Source organism: Alligator mississippiensis, chromosome 3 (assembly GCF_030867095.1).
Source record: "Alligator mississippiensis isolate rAllMis1 chromosome 3, rAllMis1, whole genome shotgun sequence".
NCBI classification, from domain to species: domain Eukaryota; kingdom Metazoa; phylum Chordata; order Crocodylia; family Alligatoridae; genus Alligator; species Alligator mississippiensis.
This window is the reverse complement of record NC_081826.1, coordinates 93659630-93683354: the sequence shown is the minus strand read 5'-3', so window position 1 is coordinate 93683354 and position 23725 is coordinate 93659630. Positions and strand designations below refer to the sequence as shown.

At 43.1% G+C, this 23725-nt stretch overlaps 1 protein-coding gene across 12 annotated transcripts in view; it reads right to left on the bottom strand.

The window, feature by feature from the left end:
- The window catches only part of PTPRM (protein tyrosine phosphatase receptor type M), a 725043-nt gene extending 703869 nt beyond the window's left edge, over positions 1 to 21174 (bottom strand). For 7 of the 12 annotated variants that reach the window (XM_059724225.1, XM_059724226.1, XM_014606664.3 and 4 more), the window contains exon 1: positions 20985 to 21174. In XM_059724225.1, coding sequence (XP_059580208.1) covers positions 20985 to 21057 — 73 coding nt within the window. In that variant the 5' untranslated portion in view covers positions 21058 to 21174. The remainder of the gene's footprint in view (positions 1 to 20984) is intronic. The other 5 variants (XM_059724230.1, XM_019490441.2, XM_059724233.1 and 2 more) reach the window with 2 other exon arrangements.
- Between the last annotated feature and the right edge of the window lie 2551 nt (positions 21175 to 23725).

Genomic DNA, 23725 nt, shown 5'->3' with positions numbered 1-23725 from the left:
CCAGCAGGCCTGCTATTACCTTTTACCAGTCCCATTCAAATACTTTCCATTCTAGATGTTCTTTTAAGTCCTTGGCTATTTACAGTCTTGGCCAAGTTACATACTATCACCTTCTGTTTTTCCCTACCCTTGCTTGGGGCATAATATCCCTTACATCAGTGGTGCTCAAGCTTTTTTGCCTGGCAGGCTGGATTGGCAATGCCCAGTCTATCTGCAGGCTGGATCCAGCTGGCATTCCTAAGCTGGCACCCAGGCAGACGCTGTGGGCACCATGTGGCTGCATGGAGGAGAGCGGGAGGTAAGTTGGCAGGCCCAGACTCAGCCCCACAGGGGAAAGGAGCCTGACCCAGCCTCATGGAGAGGGAAGGAGCTGGAAGGCCCCAAGAAGAGGAAAGGCCTAGCTGGGGGGGGGGGGGGAAGGTGGGGGAGAAGAGAAGGGGGCATAGCCAGGTCCCAACCTGCTCCCAGGGAGGGAAGGGGGCATGACCCAGCCCTGTAGGGGGGAAAGAGGACATGATCCAGTCCCAATGGGAGGGAAGAGGGCACGACCAGGCCCCAATCGAGCCCTGCAGAGAGGCAAGGAAGTGTGGCCCAGCCCTGAGGGGAAGGGAGTGTGGCCCAGTACCAATTGAAGTAAAGGAGGCATGGGCCAGCCCTGTGGGGGAAGGAGCATGACTAGGCCCCTGGGCCTGCATGGAAGAAAGGGGACATGGCTTGGCCCCAATCCAGAAGTGGTGGGAGTGACCCAGCCCACTGCACAGGGGTTTGTGAATTTGGTAGGGTGTGGCCATATTATTGGCTACTACTCCTGTGCTGCCTAATTGCCTGACCCATGGGGAAGTTGATCATCCATGCCTTACACTAAAAGACATCTTAGAGTCAACAGACCCAACTTATAAAGGATTTCTCTTTCTGAACCCAAGAAGGCAGTCAACATGCTACAAAAAATAGAGACAGACATTTTTCAGCTTTGCATTAGTAATCATTAGATCTGTCTCATGATTAATAAACTACTGTAAGATGTATCACATCTGAAATGCTTTAAATGAAAGTCAGAGAGTTACAGAAGAACTTAAAATTTTACCATTTCAAAGATAATTCCATGCCCAACTCCCCATATGCAAGAATGATGCAACACTGAAGCATACATAATGAGGAAAGTAATTAAAATCATTTTAACAGATTACTTAATTGTTTGCCCACAGCAGTCACTACTGGCAATGAACTACAGTAAATTGTTTTCTCCTTCTTTCTGCTGGACCAAATACAGGCATAAAGCATTCATTATAACATTAGCTTCAGGTACAGCTCCTGCACCCTCTGAATATTTCTCCATGGGAAAATTTTGTAGGGGTTTGTTGGGTTTTTTTTTTTTTATTTTTACTGATCTGGGCCAGTTGGGGAAAGGGTGGCAGGCAGCCTGGCAGGCCCAACCTTGCCACCTAGATTCCTGCACACCATCCCCTCCAGCAGCAAACATGCAGCTCCCAGGGCTGTCCCAGTTGACCAGGCAGGAAAAGAACTCACCCTTCGATGCCACTCTCTGGGCTGGGCTCAGCCCAGAAAGCAGTAGTGGCCTGACGGTAGCAGCCAAACAAAGTGGGTTCCCCTTCCCTGCCTGTTCCTCCAGGAAAGCACTGGCAGCCACAGGTGAGCCAAAAAGATACAGGGGGCAAGGGTGACCAACAAGGGGCAGGGAACAAGTCCTGGGGGTAGGAACATGAGACAGTGGCAGGTCCAATATGGGCCGGGGAGAGGGAAGGGCGGGGGCAGTGACCCTGCCAGTCCCCATCAGCCTGGAATCTGGACCACCTAGTCTACCCTGATTTTTTTGACTGAATTAAGTTTTGTTTTCAAACTGCATGCTCAGGGAATAAACTAGTAACTATTAAATTTTTGGATGCTCCTACTTACAAATGAGTGATTGAAGCAACTCAACATCTATGAAATTATGAATAGGTCAAGAAATTAAAATTTCCAGCAGGAAATTGATAGGAGACTATGACCCAGATGAATTCTTACCCCGCTGTATGTGCAGTCAACTTAGCTCTTAGCCACACCCCTGCTCACCAACCTTCTAAGGCAGGGGTGGGCAATTATTTCAGGTGGAGAGCTGCTTAACAAGTTTTGGTGAGCTGTCAATGGCTGCAGGGGTAGCCCCACCCCATGGCAGCTGCCCCTCCCCCTCGTTGCCATCTTGGGACCAGAAGTCCCACTCCTAACCCCTGGCCTTTGCCATCAGAAGTCCCTCCCCTTGCCCCCCGGAAACACTCCTTATGGGGGGCGCTGCCATCTTGGAACCAGAAAAAAAACAAATAATATACTAAAAGCCAAATACCTACTAGAACATACTTTATTTTATTATGAAAAATATTTTTGTCGTGATTTGTATTTGCATACTGTATATACAAGCGATTGCATAACTAAAAAAATAATTCTTAGATCTATATAAGGAGGTGGGGGGGTGGAATATAGTGGGGTGTGAATTTATGACACACTATAACCTGTCTGGCATCTGACTCCCCAGGTACCTCTCCACTTTTACCTGCTACATCTCTCTTGCCCCACCCCCAGCCTATCCTTCATCCCCTGATGCCTCCATTTCCATTTTCACTGACTGTCTTCCTTGCCTGCATTGCATGCCAGCCTCTGACTTCTTCACTATTCATTCATTCCAGGAACAGCGCACACACACCAACTAGATGCTTCCTCAGCCTGATGAAGGGTTTTTAATCCTGAAAGCTTGCCAAGATATATTTCTCCCACTATTCAGTTGGTCTAATAAAAGATATCAGAGGTACCCTTGACTGGTCCGTTCTGGGACCAGGACCAAAAAGGGGGGGGGGGGGGGTCGTCAAAGGGCCAGGGCCCACCACAACGAATGCCCAAAGCAAGAGGCTCGGGATTGCAACTGGCCTGAAGGCAAGGCCACGGCTTACGGAGGAGCCAAAGGTCCCAGAGAGAAGACTACAGGTGGAGGGAGTGAAGGATGCAGTCTGCAAGGCATGGGCCACAGAGTAAGGGGACATACAAAGCTGCGAAATGGATGTCATCCTAAGACACCTAAATGGGCAGCCTCCTGCCTGGGAAACATCTGAATCAGTTTTCAATGAAGGCGTGGCAGGCAAAAGAGGGGTGGGCAGCTGGCCCAGAAACAGGTGGGCGGGTGGAAATCTAACTGGCACCGGAAAGGTCCCTGCTACAGACTACCATCCCTGCTGGTCTCATCCCACTGTGCCTTAACACACACACAGTCACACATGTCACGAGTTTTGCTTTCAGAAGCTTGAGGTGCAGTTTCCCAGAAATCCCTGCACCCATCTCCTTGAAACCTGGCAGGCTTCATGGCCTCAGAAGGGGATACTATGCCTGCTATTTTCTTCCTGCTGCACATTAACACACAAAGTCACACGTCACACGTTTCACTTTGAACAGTTTGAGGTTCAGTTTACCAAAAACCCATGAACCTATATCCTTGAAACTTGGCAGGCTTCATGGCCTGAGACAGGGCTATCGTCCCTGCTATTTTCATCCAAATATGACAAAAAAAGAAAGTTATAGGTATTTCAGTGATTCCCCATTATAGTCTATGGCCAAATCACCAAATCTCTCTGAATCGGCACCAAATCTTCCGAAGTGAATTCAGCCAAATTGATTCAGGACAGTGATCCAAATCTCCAAATCAAATCACTATCCTCCAAATCAGCTGAATCGGAATCAAATACTTCCCTATTCGCACAGGCCTACCACATACCACACATTTAGATGCTCTTCGCACTGCAAGGGAGCGCTGCCCATGTGTGCGCTACTTCGTTTTTTTTTTCCCCACTGTTTCTTTATTTTATTTTTTTTTACTCCTGGATATCCAGGGGTCCAAAAAAAAGAAAAAATCCCGTGGATTTTTTTGCTCCAAAAGAGCGAAACAGCACACACACAGGCGTGTGGAGCCGGGCTGCCTGGAGCTGTGCTGAGGCTGCTAGCCAGGCTCCGCGCAGCAGAATCACCACTGCTGCAGCCCCAGGAGGCCCCCAGGAACCCAGGTAAGGCTGCTGGGGTGAGCCAGTGCAGGGCCCAGCCTCCCATACCCCACCCGGGATAACTTGCCACACACCAAACCATACATTGCATGGGCGCTCCCCAGGGACAAGTAGTGACAGTGCAAGGTGTGCCACCACTATTTGTCCCCAGGGAACTAAACATCCAGGCTCATCTGGACAAGGCCAGTGTCTGCATGCTTCTCTTCCAGCAAAGAAAAATCAGCTTCCCTGGTTAAGACACATTCCCCAATTTTGGAGGGCTGATTTGGGGAGAAAAAGGTGTAAGTATGGTAGCAAGCACACTCAAAACAAGAGGCAAAAAATACACACAACTACAAAAAGCTTTAAAAAATGTGATTCAGTCACCATGTGTTACATTTTCTATTACTGTTATTGACGATCTCAACATTTCTAATGGCAATAATTTATGACAGTAAAAAGTGAAAATATTACATTTGTGTGAACCCAGGAAAATGTTAAGTGTAAAAGGAGAACCATTTTTTGTTATACTTCAGAATTTACTTCTACATGTTTTTGAAAAATTCTAGAGCAAAGTTTGATACTCCTCAGCATGAATCTCACCTATTCGTTGCAGAAGAGACAATGAGGGAAAGTAAGTAAATGTAAATGCCTTTCTTAGATAGCTCCTATTACCCTTTACAGAAGTTACACTCAGCTATCAGTAGCCTAGTAATACAGCTCCATCTTAGATTTTTAATATACAAGTTCCATAAACACTATTCCAAAATTCAGAAAATACCAATTTGTTTCTTCATAATATTTTTAAAATTTTTCCTTTTAAGTTCAATGCAGCACATAGAGAAGTGTACCAGGGTGTGTAGCCAGTTACATTGAACATTAACATTAAAGTCAGTCAAGATCTTTTTGTGTGTGGTTCTTTTGGTGTTTGTAGGTCTCACTTATTGTGTAGTAATAATTTTCATTTGTCTAGGAGCCAGACCTTAAGTACAACAAGGAGCCTAAGAACCAAACTATAGTCTTTCTGATCTTTAGTACAAGAGGCCTGCAGTATTCAACTATATAACTAATTTAATTATAAATGCAAGATTCTGCTAAACAATTTAAAACAATTTAACCCCTATCATGATTACACCAGCGCAGCATTTCCTCTTCGTTAACAGAATATGTTACACTGGTCTAAGCACGGTCATACTGTGTAACACTGTACAAAGAGGGGTGTGCACCAGTTTAACTATGCTGGGGGGAACAACAGTCTGCTACCTCTGCAAAAGATAGTATAAGACCTTCCTCTTGTCATTAAATAGAAGAACTAGGGCCAACCCAGTATAAAACTTCCCAGAGCTCTATGATCCAATTCTACATAAAGGCTTAAAGGTTTAGATTCTTAATACAATTAGTAATGTAGCTCATAAATTAGGCAATCCATTAACACTCCAGCAAAGACACATCATCCAATACAAGGATTAAGAAGGAATCTTCTTAACAGAGAATGGAATTAAAACCTGAATGCTCTAAATAGATCAATCCAGATATCACCCAGAAAGATATGAATATCTTTAATTGCAGAAAATAATGTGAAGCACTAGCTTCTTCCTGTTACTTTATTTACCATTTAATGATGGGAAACAAGTTAATGATTTAGACTCTACTGCGTGGAAACTGACAACTCCTAAACTCATCCATTAAAGCAATAACTTGAACTGGCCAAAATATATATTGTAAAAGGTCTCCTATGAACAAAACTGACATTATGGAATGTATTGCTAATAAACCTAACCTAACAAGCAATACCAAAATGGATCCTAACATGGACCAAAAGGAACTTAGGAAGGGGTATCAACTTTAAAGAAGAAATCAAACTGGAATGTTCATCTAAAAAAAAAAAAAGAAAGAAAAAAAGTGTAGCACCTTTTTAATTTTCTGTACACAAAAATGTATTATACATTTTAAAAGTACAAGTAGTAGATACCTGTAACTTCAGCTAGTTCATCTGTCTGAGGGTGAAAAATGTGTTAATAAAAAGATTATATTAAAAAATCCTGTATTTAGATACCCCCAAGCATGACTACCTGCCAGACTTTAGTATGATAAGCAGGAGTCCATGTTTTCTGTTCACCATGGAAAAACACGGTAAAGCCTGGATTTTATTTTAAGGAGAAAAACATGAATTTTCTCCTTTAAAGAAGAAAAACGCAGGAAACAGTAGGTTTCCCCTTGCAGGCTGGCAGAGTTCCAGCCTGTGAGGGGCTGGGAGCGGGAGGAGAGCAGTCAGGCAGGGGGCGCCATGTACATGTGCGCACAAACATGTATACATGGCTGATAGGCAGCATGGAAAGCAGCTCCCTGAAGGCAAGTCTGGCAGAGGGGGAGGGAAATGGGGCCCCCATAGTGAGGGAGAGAGGGAGTTGGGCAGGGCTGGGGCTGCTGCTCAACTGATACACTGTGTGGGGCCAGAATGCACAGCTCACGGCCCAGGACAGAGCCGCAGGCAGCTCATCTTAAGGGGCAGGCTGGCTCTTCACCACTGTACGCACTCCAGGGGAGGGCATGGGGGACACATGCCCCTCAGATTTGTGTATGAGGCAGGTGTGGGCTGCGGGCTCAAGCTCCCCACCCTGCTACCCTCTCCTAGGGGCCACCATGGACCAGCGTGTGAGACCTGGCATGGCAGGGCAAAGTGGGACATGGAAGCTCAGTGCTGCTGCTACAAGCCCCATGCCACCATGGCGAGGTGCCCCCTGCCCACTCAGCAGCAGTGTGGAAGGTGCCACAGAGCTGTGCCCCTCGCCACTTCTGCGCAGGCAAGGGGCGCCTCACCATGGTAGCATGGGGCTCCCAGCAGTGACAATGAGCTTCCCCACCTGGTCCTGCTCTGTCCTGCCACACTGGGTCCCACCCACTGGACCAGGAAGACCCTGGGCAGGGAGCCTGAACCCACAGTGGGCAGCCTGCATCCACCCCTCCCCCATGGGCTCTGCTCTGGTTGTGCCACCCATGAGGGAAGGAGAGCTGGGGTCTGGGCTCCACTCCACCGCAGCAGCCACCACCTCCCACAGGGCTCCAGCACTGCTAGGGGAAGCCAGGGGACTGTCAACCTGGGTCCTGGGCCCTGTAGACCTGACAGCTGGGGCCCCCCTCTGGCAGGGCTGGGGGGCTGTGAGTGGGGAGTGAGAGGCACCAATAGGGGTGGAGGGCTGTGGGTCAGGAGGGGCAATGGCATGGGCAGGGCTGCTCAGAGCCACAAAGCAGTGGAGGAAGAGGACAACCGCAGCTGGACCCGCATCCTGGTGAGCAAAGGGGACAGGGAAGCTCTGATTTTCCAAGATAAAAAAACCCAAATATCAAATGCCAAAATGTATAGGTATTTAGAATCTTTTTGATTATAGCATTTGAGGCACTGGTAGGCTTGCTTTAAAACTAAATATATCAATAAAACATTGTGTTCAACTGATATCTATATATAGAGTGGTGCTTCATTTTAATTATGAAAAAAATGCATATTTTACACGTTTTAATCAAAGAATTAGCTATTTTTATCAGATAATTTTTTATTTTTAAACAGAGAAAACAAGGACCCCTGGTGATAAGTAACTAACATCTAACAAACTTTACTTAATACCACTTCATTTCTCTAAGACAACAACCTATAATTTGAAAATTCAGTCAGAACTGAATAGTGGGAAAAAAACCTGGATTCAATTCTCACAGACAGACAAACTTCAAATAAAACTTCAAATGCAAATGTCCAAAAAGGTGGCTGTCCCACTTTTCAGGCTTTCCTTGTTCACAAAAAAAAGTTGTTGGTTTTTTTTTTTGCTGTGATCATTAAATATTTTTTAATTATACATGATCTGCTTCAGATTATTTTGCCAGTATGTCTCATTTTTAAGTCTGCGTATCTTGTGTCTAACTAACACTTGGTTAGAATGTGCTTAGCATTGTGTTTGCTTTCATATACATTAGAAATATCATGGCCTCCACCTATCCTGAGTCTGAAACCAAATCCCAACATTTTGACTTAGTTCTCACGCAAGTAAAAACCCTAACATTAAGACAATGTAATGTATAATGCCCACATGCACTGAAAATTTAGATCTGGTCATGTATAATATAAGCTAGTCCTGTGGCCCATTAGAGCTGCCTAGTGTTGCTGTTGAGAGCTAACTGTGACTGTGTTCTCTGCAAAAAAATGAAAACCTGAAGTGGACAGAAAACATACTTTCTTGAACCACTCAGTTTTGTCTGCCTTACATTTGGGCATGTGTTGTGCCGCATGTACACGAACAAGACTGTTTTAATTAAGTTCTTTGTAGAAATGCTGTCCCAGTGTATCATTACAGGATAAGAAGAGAGATTTTACAAAGGCTATTATTAGGCCAGCCAAATATCACACACTTGGCACTCCTGTCATGTATTCCTGTAGTCACTGAACTCTCCATGCACCTAGGAGATGGCTAGGCCTTGCAAACTTTTCTCTACAGAAATACTTGTCCCCCTGGGGCTCAAAATCAAAAGTACCAAGGTCTTAGAGGGCTGTCCTTCCATATGCAATGCACCCTGAGCTCAGACCCAGCCTGCCTAGGGAAGACAAAAATCAAGCATCAGAATAAATGACTTATTAGCATGGTGGTGAGGAATCAAAGGGGCAGACTAGGGAAAATGGGAACTGGAGGGGGAAAGTGGGAAATGTCATACTCTGCAGCACAAAACCTGGCAGCTAACCAATATATTCTTAAAGGTGGCCTGGTGGTTAACAGCTTTGTTAAACATGCATGTTATTTGCTGTAGATTAGATGGTATTAAAGTGCAATATTAGAAGCAACCAACAGCAGAGAGGAATCCTTTTCCTCTGCACAAAATACCAGTGTACTGGGCTGTAGCAGACTGCAATAATGGACCGATTCTTTCTTTTATTGCTAGACCACTGTGTAAAATCAAAGCACTGAAACCTTGTTAATAAGGGTTACTAGTAAATCTGGCATCTATTTGTTCAATGGCAACTTCAAGCATTCTAGGTCTAATTTTTTTCTATAGTTTTGTCTCTAAAAGGTACCGAAATATTTATGCCTTCAAATTCTGACTTGAAGGCTGAGATTATTGTATAGTGCTGTGAAATCCAGCACAGTGCTTTCTAGTTTTTGCAAAGCCTCAAGCCACAATAGATGCATTCCTTGAAAAATAAGGTTTCAGTCACAACTGTGACATTAAGTCTGTCTTGAAATACAATATTACAGATACACCTATTCCTGTCCCCGGAAGAACACCTCAAACTTTGGCTTCATCATCCCAGACTCAGTTTGTGCAACACATTCCATATAAGTGACAGGAAAGTGACAGACTATAAAATTGACTTTAAAATATCACTAACAAACAATCCATCAGACACAGCTGATGTTTCCAAAACAGTTAACATCAGAAAGAGTCTGTAGTTGTTGTTCTCATCTTTTGGGACTTTTAAAACATTTTAATGTGTAATTAAAATGTAAACATTTGAAATAAAAGGGATTTTTCCCCCTGAAATCCAGAATGTTTATTTCAAGTTAGTGATCAACTTACTGCACAACAGAAGCAATATCTTGTCTAAATATGCTCTGTAAACATTCTGAATGGTCACCATTCACTCCGGAAACATCTAAATTCAGATGAGGCAGCGTTGCTCAAATTCTGCTCAAATGCTCACATCACCTAAGGCTGTTTTAATTCTCCAGGGCAAGCATGTAAAAAATATGGCACTCAGGCCATATCCAGCCATGGAGCCATACCATCCAGCCCAAGGAAGTTCACTGGACTACCAGAAATTGGGCGACTTGGCCTGCCACAGAATTCAAGGTCCCTGAATCCTAATGGAGATGGCCATGTCAGCAGCCCTCCAGCTTCATGCTACTGCCTGAACACAGCCCCACATCCCCACACACCTCTAGACCCAGGCTGCCACCCAAAAACAGCTCTCGGCTACTGCAGCTTCAGCACAGCCCTGCGCTGCTGCAGCCTTGCACCACTGCCTGAAGGTGGCCCCGCACTGCTGTCTAAATGGGTTCTAGGCTGCGTCCAGCCAGAGCTCTGCACCACCACCCAAATCCAGCTCCATGCTGCCACCTGCCCCTGCCCCACACAATGGCATCTGAACTCAGCCCCACACTAGATGCTGCTGACCCTGAAGATCCAGCCTGGGAGGAGCTCCTGCAGTCTGGATCAACCCTAGATCTGGGGTGAGTTTAGCACCCCTGCTCTTGGGGTTACCATCACCTGTCCCAGATTCCAAATCTATGGTGTCATCAAAGATAGTCAGGTTCCTTACCACAAAATGTCCAATGTACACAGATTTTAGTTCAGCAACAGATCCATCAGTTAATCCATCACCAGTTACAGTAACATGTCTAACTTTCCATGTGCATTGCTAAGGATTTGTGTACACTCGGAAATTTACCAAGATATCTACCCCACAGTAAGTATTCCAAAACAGTTATTCACTATACACGCGTGTGTAAACACATGTATTATGGAATTTGGCCTGCAAGATGGAAAGTATTTTAAACTGCTAAAATGGAAATCATGTTTTCTGTCCATGTAAACAGTGTTTACCAAGGTGGATATTACATTTTACAGAACAGAATAGTCAGGGATTTCTGTAGACAAAAATGACAATTTTTGCTTGCACATGAAGATATCAGGAGGACATGTGCACATAAAGAATCATTTCTAAAGGCCTCCTCCTCTGCATTTATCAGCCAACCTGCCCCAACCTCCTTAACCAGGAGAGAGAAAAAAAATAATACTCTATTTGTCCAGATGTCATTTTTACTTATCCTGTGCTTCTAAGCCATAGGATGATTTAGTGTATTGCTATTTTTAAATATTTATGGGGGTTTTTAATTATATCAAAAACAAAACACATAATTTTAAAAATCCAAAACTTTAAAGTGCTAGATGTAACTCTGTACTGACCTAGATTTATGCATGCAACTCCCAATGCCAACATTTAAAATAAAAACAAACACAACTTGGAGTCTTTATATGACATCCTTTAGTCTATGTACATTAGTGTCTCTGTTAACAGAGTGCACCCATCCAGTGCAGTAAATGGTCTTATATTTCTGATTTTCAACTTTTAAACATTTGTAAATACATACATGCTCATTTATTACATTTAGTTTGGCTTTTTTTAAACAAATAAACAACCCTCAGAGGCTGGCTTGCCTGTTAGCCAGTGGCAAGCACCATCTTTACAAATAGCTTTAAACTTGGAAGTAACCTTGCCTTTTGTTTACTTGGCCAGAGTCAAAGGATAATAACATTCTTGAGATGCATGAAAGGGAACATGGATTGCATGCCCCCTATAGTTATGCTTAGAGGACAGTATTAATCCACAATCTGTAATTGTTTCTGTATTAGCAACCTCAACTGAAGGAACATGAACCTGGGTGTGTCTGGTCATGCGTAGATGAAACTAGGGACATGTGTGCACAACACTTTAAAGTGGGTTAAATGCTTTTGCACTGCTTTAATGGTGTTGGTGTTTGTACACATCAGCAACGTATTGTGCAGTAATTCCAGATGCTGTAGCAAATGTGGTGGTGTAATGCGCCTTATCTGACTTGGGGTGCAGCAAACTAAAACTCCTCCTCCGAGTTTTAGTTTGCTGCCCTACAGCCACGGAGCGAAGCACTGGGCTCCGTGCAGCTCAGGGGCTCTGCAGGAAGCCCATGCAGGCAGCCTGGCAAGGCAGACTCCGCCCACCAAAAATAAATAAAGCGTTGATTTCCCCGACCCCAGAGCCTTCCTGACTACCTGAGCTGCGCGGGGGCCCAATGCTTCCCTTTGTGGCTGCAGTGCCCCCCAGGACCGCCCAAGCCAAGTGCCTGAGGGGGGGGGGCGCGCCATCTGAGGAGTGGGGGGGCCACCACTGCCACAGAGGGAAACACCGCCCCTCGGCAGCTCTCCCTCCCCTCCCCACTGCTGGAGAGGCAGATAAGTGCATGGGTGTGTGCACAACACAGAGGTTTACTTGGCCCTAAATTGAAGCAGTGTTTTAAAAACCCACTGCTTCAATTTAGGGCCCCTGTTTCATCTACACACGCTCTCATATTCCAGAGCACCATCCTTAGCACCTTAATTCAAGGATGGGTTGGTCTGACTTTTTTTTTTATTACTGACTTTTTTATTACAATCATTCAAAAATTATTTAATTTGTCCCTAAAGGGAAGGGGGGAAAAGTAAGAAAACTCAAAAGTTCTCAAAAGACGTTTCAGTGGAACTTTCTACCTAATTCTCATCCTGGACCTATTTAAGTCAATGGCAAAACTTCCACTGACTTCAGTAAGGTTAGGATTCGACTGTGTTTGGATATAAAGCAAGAGAAATTAGCTAATTTATCAAGCCACACTGTTTGCTTGTAATGATATTAATCACAAGAATAGTTTATTGATTCTGAATTTTACTGTTTTAGTTGATGGTAACATCAAAGTGATCATCATTAATTATACATATCCATGCACAAGCTTTAAACAAATAGATTTTTTTGCTCAAACATTTTTTCTCAATTTTACAGTCTGTAAGCAGACTGCAAAAATTCTGGTAAATGTTGGGCTTCTGAAATTTTTTTTCCTTTGAGTGGGAGGACAGACTAGGTAATCCTCAAATCTTCATTATAAGAGGAAACAGATCACTGGTAACAAGGCAGAGCAGATATGGCTAACAAACAAAGAAAGTTAAGTCTATTTGAGGCCCTAACAACCTTTGTAACAAGTTGCCAGTTTGCCACTAAACTGTGCTGTCAGCTCTCAACCAAACTGAACAACAAAATTAAAAGATGACATGAAGTTGAGAGTAACATATTGACCTCAGAACTGCCACTGATCTTGATAGGAGTTTTGATACAGATGAACCCAGGACCCATCATTTTCAGATCATGTGGGATGGATCCTGGGTTCATTTTGTGGTCATTACTACATACCACTGAGGACTTAACAAAAAGTAACTTGATTAGATAGCTAGTTGGACTAAAAAAATTGTTTAAGCTGTCCCACAACAACCACCACCACCTCATCTCTCTTTACAGAAAGTATGAATTTCTCAGGTCTTTAGAGGCCCAAGTCTCTAAATCAGAGGACAAATTACAGCTATCTGTACAAGAATAGAACTAGCAGTGGAAATTACCTACTTAGTGAAAATTTCCTACTCAGTCATCTAGCCCATATAAGCTAAAAGCAGATATGAAAAGCCAATCAGGAGACTGATCCATAAGGATATATCTGTGATAAGGTTCACGGGGCAGAATAATGTGCAGGTTCTACTCTCCTCTTTATGTACACATATTTAATAAAATTCTTGTTTCTTTAAAAAAAAAAAAAGAAGAAAAGACACAAAATAATAAACTTTTGGATTGTATCCTAAATCTGCCTGAATAAAAATGGTTATCACAAGTAAGGTTTCCAGGGAAATATTGTTACAACAAAATTTTTAGGTAGTCCTTTAAAGCAAAATCTACTCTTTTCAATGTTTCTATTTCAAGAAACAAAACAAAAAAGACTAATAATTATATAAATTAGGAATTTATGGAGAGAGACTTTCAAAAACATTAAGGGCTTTTGAGCACAAATCCTACTGAAAAATCAAGTTACCCTGAAAGCCCTAAGAAATATGGCACAAACCACAAATAATAATATACAAAAATATCTTGTGCGCATGTTGTAATTAGCCAACTAAGATATGAAACAAATTATAAGAAAAGCTACTGTGAAATGGACAGACTGATAAAAGCACAAATGTACATTTGATGCCATTAACAACATTCTATTGTTAAAGATACTTAAAGGAATAGACACATATTACAAAAACAAACTAGTAGAACTTCAGCCCCTTATGTCACAGAGCAGACTTAAGTTCAGGAACAGATTTCAAAAAGTCTAAAAATAAGGCTCTTGTGTAAAATATTGTTTTGTAGCATTCCACACAACCACAGTCATTAGCAGTAGAGTACAGAATTATGAAAGCCAACTGTTATTATCTAAAGCTGTGACAAAACAAACATTTAAAAGTTTTGAGACTGCGTGTGTTACAAAAAAGAAAAAGGCTAAATAAATACAGAGGGGTGTGCAAAATAAGAGACTAAAAATAAAACCATTTCAAGGCAAGTTTTCCACGTTATATTTAAGAGATGCTTATGCCCAGCTATTTTTTTCCCCAAAGTCCTGAACGGTTATTATCCTCCACTCACAATACACACACAAAATGTCATTACGAATATGGGTTTTGGAATTCCCTGTTACCATCATCATTCTTTTACCTGAGGAAACCTAGAAAAGACTCTTGGTTCTCACTATCACTCTTTAATTAGCAAAGGTTCACAGTACAGTGAAATGAGACGCTTCTCATCCCCTGCAGCTAACAGATAGTCTTCTTTGGTAAGAGCATAAAGAACACATTTGGTTTTCCACCAATATAAAAATAAATTCTTTGGAGGGGGATAAGATGCATTCATTTTGTACATTTATGGAGCACTGTCCAGGGATTTAGCCATGCAATTCCCAGCTAAAGGCAGTAATGTGGCTAATACCCCATATCAAAGCTCAATATTTACCCCACAGGCATTCCAAACTCAATACTGAATTCATACTATGAGAACATCAACCTTTAAAAATAATAATTTCAAACAGGACATAAAGATGTCATATGTATTAAGAAATTCCATTTGCTTAGGACTTAACCTTCTTTTAAAAACTTATCGGGCTGTGCAAAAAGTATCCATAGATTATACTACTTCGGCTAATACTGTATGCAAACTGGCCTTGTCAACTACTACTATGTTCAAGTCACTAGCAAAATATTGTTTGTTATCTAATAACAAGCAATTCATGTCATTATGCAGGCAAGATCATTCCCTATTCTTTTATTTCTGTGCAGGGAAATGTTGAAAATTGTTAGAATACAATCCAAAAAAGCTGCCTTTCTTGCAGCTTGCAAATTGTTGCCAGGTCAAAATTCTGTATGGTTACAAAAACACACAGATTATTTTATACTTCAAGTATTATTTTACATTTTTAGTACATAATATAAAACATACAGATTATTTTACACAAATATAGATTATTTTACACTTCCATATGTACCTAAATTGAGACAGCCTAGTTTATAACTCTTCATCTTTCCTTGCTTGGAAAAGTGGATTTAGAGATGCAGCTACACCTAGTGATCAGCTGTAGATCACAGCAGGCAAAGCTGCAACTGCAGACACCTGAAATTTAGCTTTTTGAAATCAGAAAAAAATACACCTCAAAATTAAGAGGTGGGAAAACCAAAATGGGAATAGTATTATTAAATACAAATTATGTTATAAAGTAGTATCAGACCTGCCAAATGTTCTTTTTGTTCATAATATGTGTATTGATTCAGTTACACTATGAGAAGAAGCATAACTACAGATGATAATTAACTGAAATGCAATGAGCCTGTGTATTCACACACAGGGCATCGCTTGATAGATACAATTATCACAGCTATTTTGCTAAAATTGTTCAATGATAAAAAAAACTCACATACTGGAAGTCTTAGAGATGTTAATGTTTATAGACATGTCATCATCAAAAGGCAACACGTTTAAAGTTCAGCAACATTGCTATACACATTTTGACTTTGGCAATAGTAAGACCTAAACAAAAGTCATTTCCTTCAAGTTATTTATTAAAATTACAAGGTTTAATTTAAGGATCTGGTAGGTGGATTCCAATTCCGTGGACTTCAACGGGTTTTGAACTGGACCCATAAATGGTGTTCCTTGACTCGTCATATCAAACCCATACCCGCTGATAAATGTCAATTTCTAGTGGGCAGGATAGGGTTACACATCCCAAGTGGTAACACATTTACTACTAATCTCAGCAGATGAATTAATGGATGTGAAAATGAACCATCTTTGGATTTTTCCCAGTCAAGATCAAATAAAATTAGAGATGGCGTAGAGAAGCTTACTTAGTCCATCCTTACACATTCAATGACTAGACTGAGGATTTGGTCTCTGTAGCTGTCAAGCTAGCCACTTCCATGAGAAGTGCATACACTAAGTCAAAATAAATAAATAAATAAAATCATTTCTTACTAGGCTGTTTCAAGGTACTGTAATTTTCTCTTTTCCTTATGGATTCTGATGACTAAACTGTGAGACCAAAGAGACATTACAGGAATTTTTCAGTATCATTATATCCTTCTAATATCTGGTAGGGTATTCTTTTACCCTCTATATTACCATCAATACCAATACCATTTTAAGCAATGACAAAACAGAAAAGCTTTAATTTCTGATGTGGTTTTATAATTAAACCAACATATATGAACAAGCACACAAACAGCAGTAACAATTCTGCAGAAAGTTTTCTTTTTGTAGATACACACTCCTCTTACAAGTAAAACATTAGCGTCAAAAATTTAAGTAATTATTTACAATGAAACATAAAAAAAAATAGGCCTTCATTTTATGAGGAAACAATATAAAAGTCACAAACAAATCAGTAAGTCTTTTTTAAAAGTATGTATATTTAGTGGCTGACCTTTCCAACACAGTTACAGTTGTAACTTCTATTCATGAAACTAATTATTCACATGTACAAATGAAAGCAGCTCAGCCATTGCCACCATACTTTGCAAGGGCTTTGTCTTGTTGAAAATATTACATGGCAGCTCATTCAGTTTACTGAGACCAGGTCTCCACTACAAATTATCCAGGGCCAGGACAGCTTTATCAGCCAGGTGTGCGATCCCTGCCTAGCAGATGTGCCTAAAAAGGCTTCTAGTGCAGATGCAGTTACAATATGGGCATTTTTACACGTGCTCTTGGAAGTGGTGCCAGGCACATTACTTAGCGAGCTAAGCACCCGCATGTCACAGGTAATTAATGGGGTGTAGCTTGTAGCCATGTTGGTCTAAGGACATAGGCAGACAAGGTTCTTTGGGTGAATCTGATTTATTTTATTAGACCAACTTAAATAGTTGGAAAACAATTATTAAGCAAGCTTTCGGGTTCAAAAACCCTTCGTCAGGCTAAGGAAGTTTCAGCAGTTGGTGTGTGCTGTTCCTGGATGGATCCAGGAAGAGCACACACCAACTTCCATCCCCGAAGAACACACAGGTAATTAAAAGCATCCATGCATCACGTGTATCAGAATCCCCATGTGTCCCCATGCTGAAAAATGGCAGTGGGACACGTTGAATTAAAGCTCATCAAACGTGTTTTACCTCAAAGCGCTCAGCTGCCACTTCTTCAGCGTGGAGGCGCGCAGGGATGCTGATATATGTGACGCAGAAGGCTGCCCGAATGCGTCCATTTCCATGTTCCAGCAGACTCAACTGCTACTCAATTAATCAAGTCTGCTTCTACACACTGGATTTCCAGTGCATTGAGAAAGGTTCCCCCGCACGTGTATAGGAGCCCTGTGCTTTTAGCAATGTAGCCAAATTTTCTTGGGCGGGGAAACTTAAATAAGCTATATTAACAAAAGGAGTTTTTCCAGTGTAAGCACTCTCTCAGCCAGGAGCATTCTGACAATGCAACATACTAGAATAGCTATTCCAGCACAACTTTCCAAATGCAGACCTGGTCTAATTCAAAAAACTCCTTAAACTTCTAGAATTTTGGCATCTGTAAAGTTACTCTTTGCCGGAAAGTCTGTTGCAGCTAGGACAGGATCTATGGAATCTTAAGGTATCTCCTTTCTTTTTACTGACCAAAGAAACATCAGCACCATCATAATAAAACCCAGCGAATTAACTTTTCCCAGTGAAACAACTGAGTGTTTTTGCAGATTTTGTGGGGGGAAAAAAAAAAAAAGATTCCTATTTACATAGTTCATGCCCAAGAGAAGCAAATGTATTAAGTTTACTTTTTAATACAAGCTATGCTTTGCATATTTTACATTTTTAATCTCAGCTTAGTTTATGTAGTATAATTTTCAGTATAAATACTTTATTAAACCAACAAAAAAGTAATTTCAGTTTTTGAAGGGTACTATATTTTAAGTTCATCTCCTCAGAATTGCCGTTAGTATTGGCCTCACACCAGTTGCATCTGGCCTACTTACAAGCATTTCTGGGCCAACCTTCCTTTATTTTTTTTCCTTTTGTATTGCAGCTAGACTCAAATACATAGAATGAAAACAGGGATGGGGAGGTTAGGCAGGATTGAAAAGTTAGCTGACATACAACTTTACAGCCACTTTCTACACCCTAATAATAGATCTCTCTAGACAACCTTAATTTCAGAATGCATTTAAATTGTGTATGCATTAAATGCATTTAATCTATGTAGCAGGGGTTTAGGTTGTAGCCGTGTTGGTCTAAGGACATAGGCAGACAAGGTTCCTTGGGTGAATTTGATCTTTTATGAGACTAAGCCAAATAGTTGGAGAATAGTTATTAAGCAAGCTTGTATGCATTTAAACTGATCAGAAACATGATGATTTTATTTTAAAAGTATGTTGGTTTTTGTTTTTAATTCTCTCTCACATTTTCCCTTCTATTTCAGTTATTGCTTTAGGTACATGACAGAGCTCATTAGATTTAAATTTTTTTTTAAAACGCTTAACATTTCTGTTCATAATGTCCTTTGCAACTTCAGTGTACAGCATCTCCCTGTTTGACCTCAACCATTGTCAGAAATAGTTTATTTTCTCTAGTCTGCATAATCTATCAGTGAAAGGAAGGGAGAAATACAGTGCAATCAAATAAGGAATTCATGTATCTTAACAAGTCCACCTCTCACTGTAAACATACGTGTAATTGTAGAAATCAGATTTCATACAGGGCTTTTAAGTACATAATTACAATACAATTACACAAAACATCTCAGCTAAACTAGCAATACCATTAATCATTTGAAAAGTTAAGAGTTTAGGAACACCATGGGCCCTGGGATTCTTATGCTAACACATGCAGGTTTTTTGTTGGTTTTTGGTTTGTTTGTTTTTTTTGTGGGGGGGGTTAACTTTTCTAAAATGTTTTGTTAAAAACATCTTCATTATTGCTGGAGTTTGAAAGCACTTTCATCCTGATATGATAAATCCAGAAGTTCAGATTCATTCTTTAAATATTTCACAATGACAGTGATGCTGATTTCAAAAGGTTATTTTAAAGTTTCAAGACTTAAATACTTGTATTTATTTATTTATTTATTTATTAGATGTATAGTGCAATACCCAGAAGGTTCAGAGTGGCTATTTTCCTAGGATTTGCTTTCTTAAATGAACAGCTCTAAAAGAACTACAGTTGGAAGTGACATCAAAACAAACAGGTAAAAAAACAATGATCATCTCAGTAAAGACTGTAAAAATAACGTGTAAACTGCAAAGATGACTTTTCTACACTTTTGCTGTTGTTTGCTCATGCTGTGGTGTGTTTGCATTTTAACAGTTTTAATTCACTTCTGTAACAAGCAACTACTCAAGTCATAGATAAACTTTACTATAATTTAATGCCAATGGCGTCAAGCTTTGAACAAAAACAACAGCAACAATTTTTCCCAGGGTGCAGGAGAAGTAAAAATTACCCCACCAGATACTTGAAATGGTACAATATCACAATGAAAAATTCATCAAATGTTGTTTCTAAGTAGCACTAAGAATACAAAATAATTTGTGCACAGCCTTTACAAAAACACCTAGTCAAAATAGGTCAAATTATAGGGTCAATAATATCCTTTACAAATTCATTTAAGCTTGGGATATTGCCTATGTTATTCAGCACCAAATCTGGTACATAAAGCTTTAAGAGAGACACTTTTCATCCCAATTCGCAAGGCAGTTGCTACAGGCAAGCACTTTAACTAACCTCACACATGGGACATTAAATCCCAGCAGAAACATATCTGAATTGATTGAGTTCCACATCACAATTCCATTCCTCCCATGCAGCAATGTACACAAGTACTACCACCAACATCTACCAAACTCACAGGGAATCAGATTTGGCATTAGGTGAGATGAACAGCAGTTAAATACTGACCCTGCTACAAGCACAGACTCATCCTTTAGTTTAAAAAAAAAAATCCAGCAAAAATATTGCAGCCTTATCTTAACTTGCATGAAAACTGTAACACGGATGGCACAGGGAGGCAATGAGTTATGGATTTATCTTATGTACACAAGCCAGGACTAACCAGTTACAGGAGTTAGAGAGTTACCAGTTCTGGCATGCTAGAGTAGGTAGAGCATAACTATAACTGTTACAGCTGTTGTCAAGTTATAGGACTAACCAGTGTATAGGACCAAGCAGTTCAGCTGCGCAAGGCCAGGGAGGAGGGGATTTCATCCTTGTGATCCATCACTTCAGTGACAGCTACTGGAACTTTTCCTTTAAACTTATGAACCCTCCAGCTTCTCAGCAATCAAGTGTGAAAAGAAGCGAGAGCGGCGTCCGCACGCGCGCCCAGCCACCCCGCGCTGTGCCGCTGCCCCACAGCGCGCTGGCACCGAACGGGAGAGGCAAGCCAGCTCCGGGGCTCCTTCCCGGCTGCGCGACACGATCTAGAAACCACCTAGCAGCGAGGGAAACCCGGGAAGCCCTTCTCCCCAGCCAAGGGCCGGCCAGATGTCTTTAATTCCTGCCCAAACCCAATGGAAATGGGAAAGTTACTCATTCCTTCCAGAGGCCCGCACCAGGCGGGGATTTCGCAAGCCCGGGGTCCGGGGTTTGAGCAACCGGGGGCGGTGCAACCACAGCGTGGCTGAGGGGGGAGCAAAGACACGCGCTGAAAGAGAAAAGCAAAGAGGGGGCAGCTGGAGGCGCGGCCCCGCCGAGCCCAGGGCAGCAGGCGGGGGAGAGGGGAAGACTTTTCCCGGGGGGGCGGCAGGGCAGAGGCCCCCGGAGGAGAAGCAGGGCCCGGCTCCCCGCAGCCGCGGGGGCAGGAGCCGGGCCAACACCCCGGGCAGGGCGGCGCGGAGCAGGGAAGCGACCCGTCCCAGTCCCCGTCCCCGCGCCTACCTGTGAAGGGCTGGGCTCGGGCCGCCACCAAAAGTCCGGCTAAAGTCGCCAGGCAAGTTGCAACTTCGCCCATGCTGCCGCCGGTGCGAGGCGCAGGGGGGCTGCCAGGTCCCGCGGCCCCACAGCGCTCCCGCCGCCCGCGCTCGCTGCAGCCGCCGCCGCCGCGCCTGGTCCCGGCTCCGCTCGTCTCCTCGCCGCCCCCCCCCGGGCGAGCCGAAGTCACGCCCAGCCGCCGGCACGGCCACCGCCGCCGCGCTCCCCCGCTAGAGGGCGAGGCCCGGGCAGCCGCCGCTGTGCTGCTGGGCGGCGAGACCTGCCCCTTACCCCGCCGCCCCCCGCGGACCCGCCGCGGCTCCCACAAACTTTGCCAGGCGCTGCCGAGGCGAGAGAAGTTCCAGCGGCCTGAACCGCTCGCGCGGGCGGGGGCAGCCCCAGGTCTCCCCCCTGCTTCGACCCCAGGTGTGGCTGAGAAGTTACCCCTCGAGAGCTGGGCCTTTGGCTGCCTCGGCCCTCCGGGGTCTTTCCAACGACCTCGTGGGCTGACTTGTGAGGAGAGGCTGAGGGACCTGGGCATTGGCGATGCGCGGGGGGTGCACCGATGCTGCCAGTGCTCGCCAACTCCCGCAGACAGCACTGCCGCCACCGCCTGCTAGAGCTCACCATGCTCCCCCAGCGGCTGGGGGCAGGCGGCGTTCATGAACCTGGGCTTTTTCAGCCTGGAGAAGAGGAGACCAAGCGAGGGCTGATAGCCTACTTCAACTCCCCAAAAGGGGTTCCAGGGAACTTGAACGACGCGTGCCCCCGGAGGCTGGGGGGGGGGCACTGCGACGGCCCGCAGGCAGTGGCAAGTGGGGAGCTCCCGCAGGCGGTGGTGTCAGTGGTGGCAAGCACCAACCAGCGGTTGGCAACCACCCCCAGATGCCACCAGCAGTGTTGGCAGCAAGGGGAGAGGTGCCAAGCGGCAGCTGCCCAGCAGTGCTTCTGTCAGGGGGTGCACCACCAATCTCGGGGTGCACGTGCACCCTCAAGTGCCCCCTACACATCACCAGTGCCAGAGAGGCTCTGTTATCAGTGGTGGCAGGTGGCACAACAAGGAGCAATGGTCTCAAGTTGCAGTGAGAGAAGTTTAGGCTGGATGTTAGGAAGAATTTTGTCACTAGGAGGGTAGTAAAACACTGGAACAGATTACCTAGGGATGTTGTGAAATCTCCAACCTGGCTAGATACAGCTGCTGAGCCCAAGGGAGGTTTAGGTTGAATATTAGCAAAATCTTTCTCACGAGGAGGGTGGTGAAGCACTGGAATGGGTTATGGAGAGAGGCAGTGGAATCTCCACCCTTGGAGGTTTTTAAGACCAGGGTAGACCAAGCCCTGGCTGGGATGAGATAATGGGGGACAGGCCTGTCCTACTTTGAACAGGGTGTTGGACTAGATGAACCTGCAGGTGCCCATTGCCATCCCCTAAATGCGGTATCAGGTTGTGAAGCCAAGGGTCTGAAGGGCACTGCCATGCAGTGATGCCAGAAAAAGCAAGGTTAGAAGGAAGCTTTTTGGCTTGAAAGCCTTGACACTCCTTAGTCCTGCAAAACCATTCACTTCAGTAAGGAGTATGAGGCCACTCTGGCCCTGGGCTCATCACCTCCAAATGGGACTGCCCCTGTAAGTGTAGTGGAGCATGCACTTACACATGTGCAAATCAGATCATTTAAAGAAAAGAACAGGTTATATCAAGGAAAAAGAACATTTATAACAGAGAGCTGCTGCTGTTCAGGTATCTCCAGGTGCTTTTTTGCACCTCAGCTTTGACAAGTCCATTTTGCTTTTAACCGGTCTCACTTCCAGCTTCTCATGGCTCCATTACAAGGTTTCAGGTATTAAAAAGATGTTTGGTTATTCCAAGAAAAACTCTTTATTCACTGGATGTTTTTCTATTTGTGAAAACCTCAGTATTAGTGCTTGCGTTCATAAAAGCTTTATTGTATGAAAATGTACAGGTTGGACCAAATTTAAGATGCTTAGTTAAGCATTCAAAAGCCAGGAAGTTTTGCAGTTAGCAGACAGACAGGTGCACTGCATAACTTCAACTTCTGCCTTACTCTCATGCACATTAGCAGGTCCTGTTGGTTACATATGTAGCTTTAACTGGATCACCCTTCCCCAGCGTGTTGTAAAGTATAGTACCATTTAATTACACACAGACTACATTTTATATATTTTGCAGCTCTATACATTTTGATATATAGTTGTATTATTTCATTTTTATTCATACAATTATCATGACTAATCATCCAATATATCTTTATTGACAGATCTTGTGTCCGATATATCCTTTTCAGAGGCATACATAATTCAGGATTTACAGTAAGAAGGCAGGTAACTGCAAAATAACACAAGGGGGCAGAGTAACATTAACTGCTATACTTCCTGATATCTGTGTGTTTCAGTGAATTCTGAGCAACCTTTTTTACCTATTTATATCGAATTTCTTCGATTTTTTTGGAAGAAGAAAGAAAGAAAATAATAAAATATGAAGCTACATTCCTGAGAATTTTGATGGTCTGCTGGTTCACAGCAGCAGCACAGGGAAAACCTGTACATTGGAATGATTTGTCTAGTATCCACAGTTCTCCTCGCCCACCAGTCCGGGAGCTGCACAGAGTAGATCCAGTCTGTCGTAAGCAATAACAGCTGCACAGCTCTAACACCTCCAGATAACATAAAAATAAAAATCAGTGGTTACTT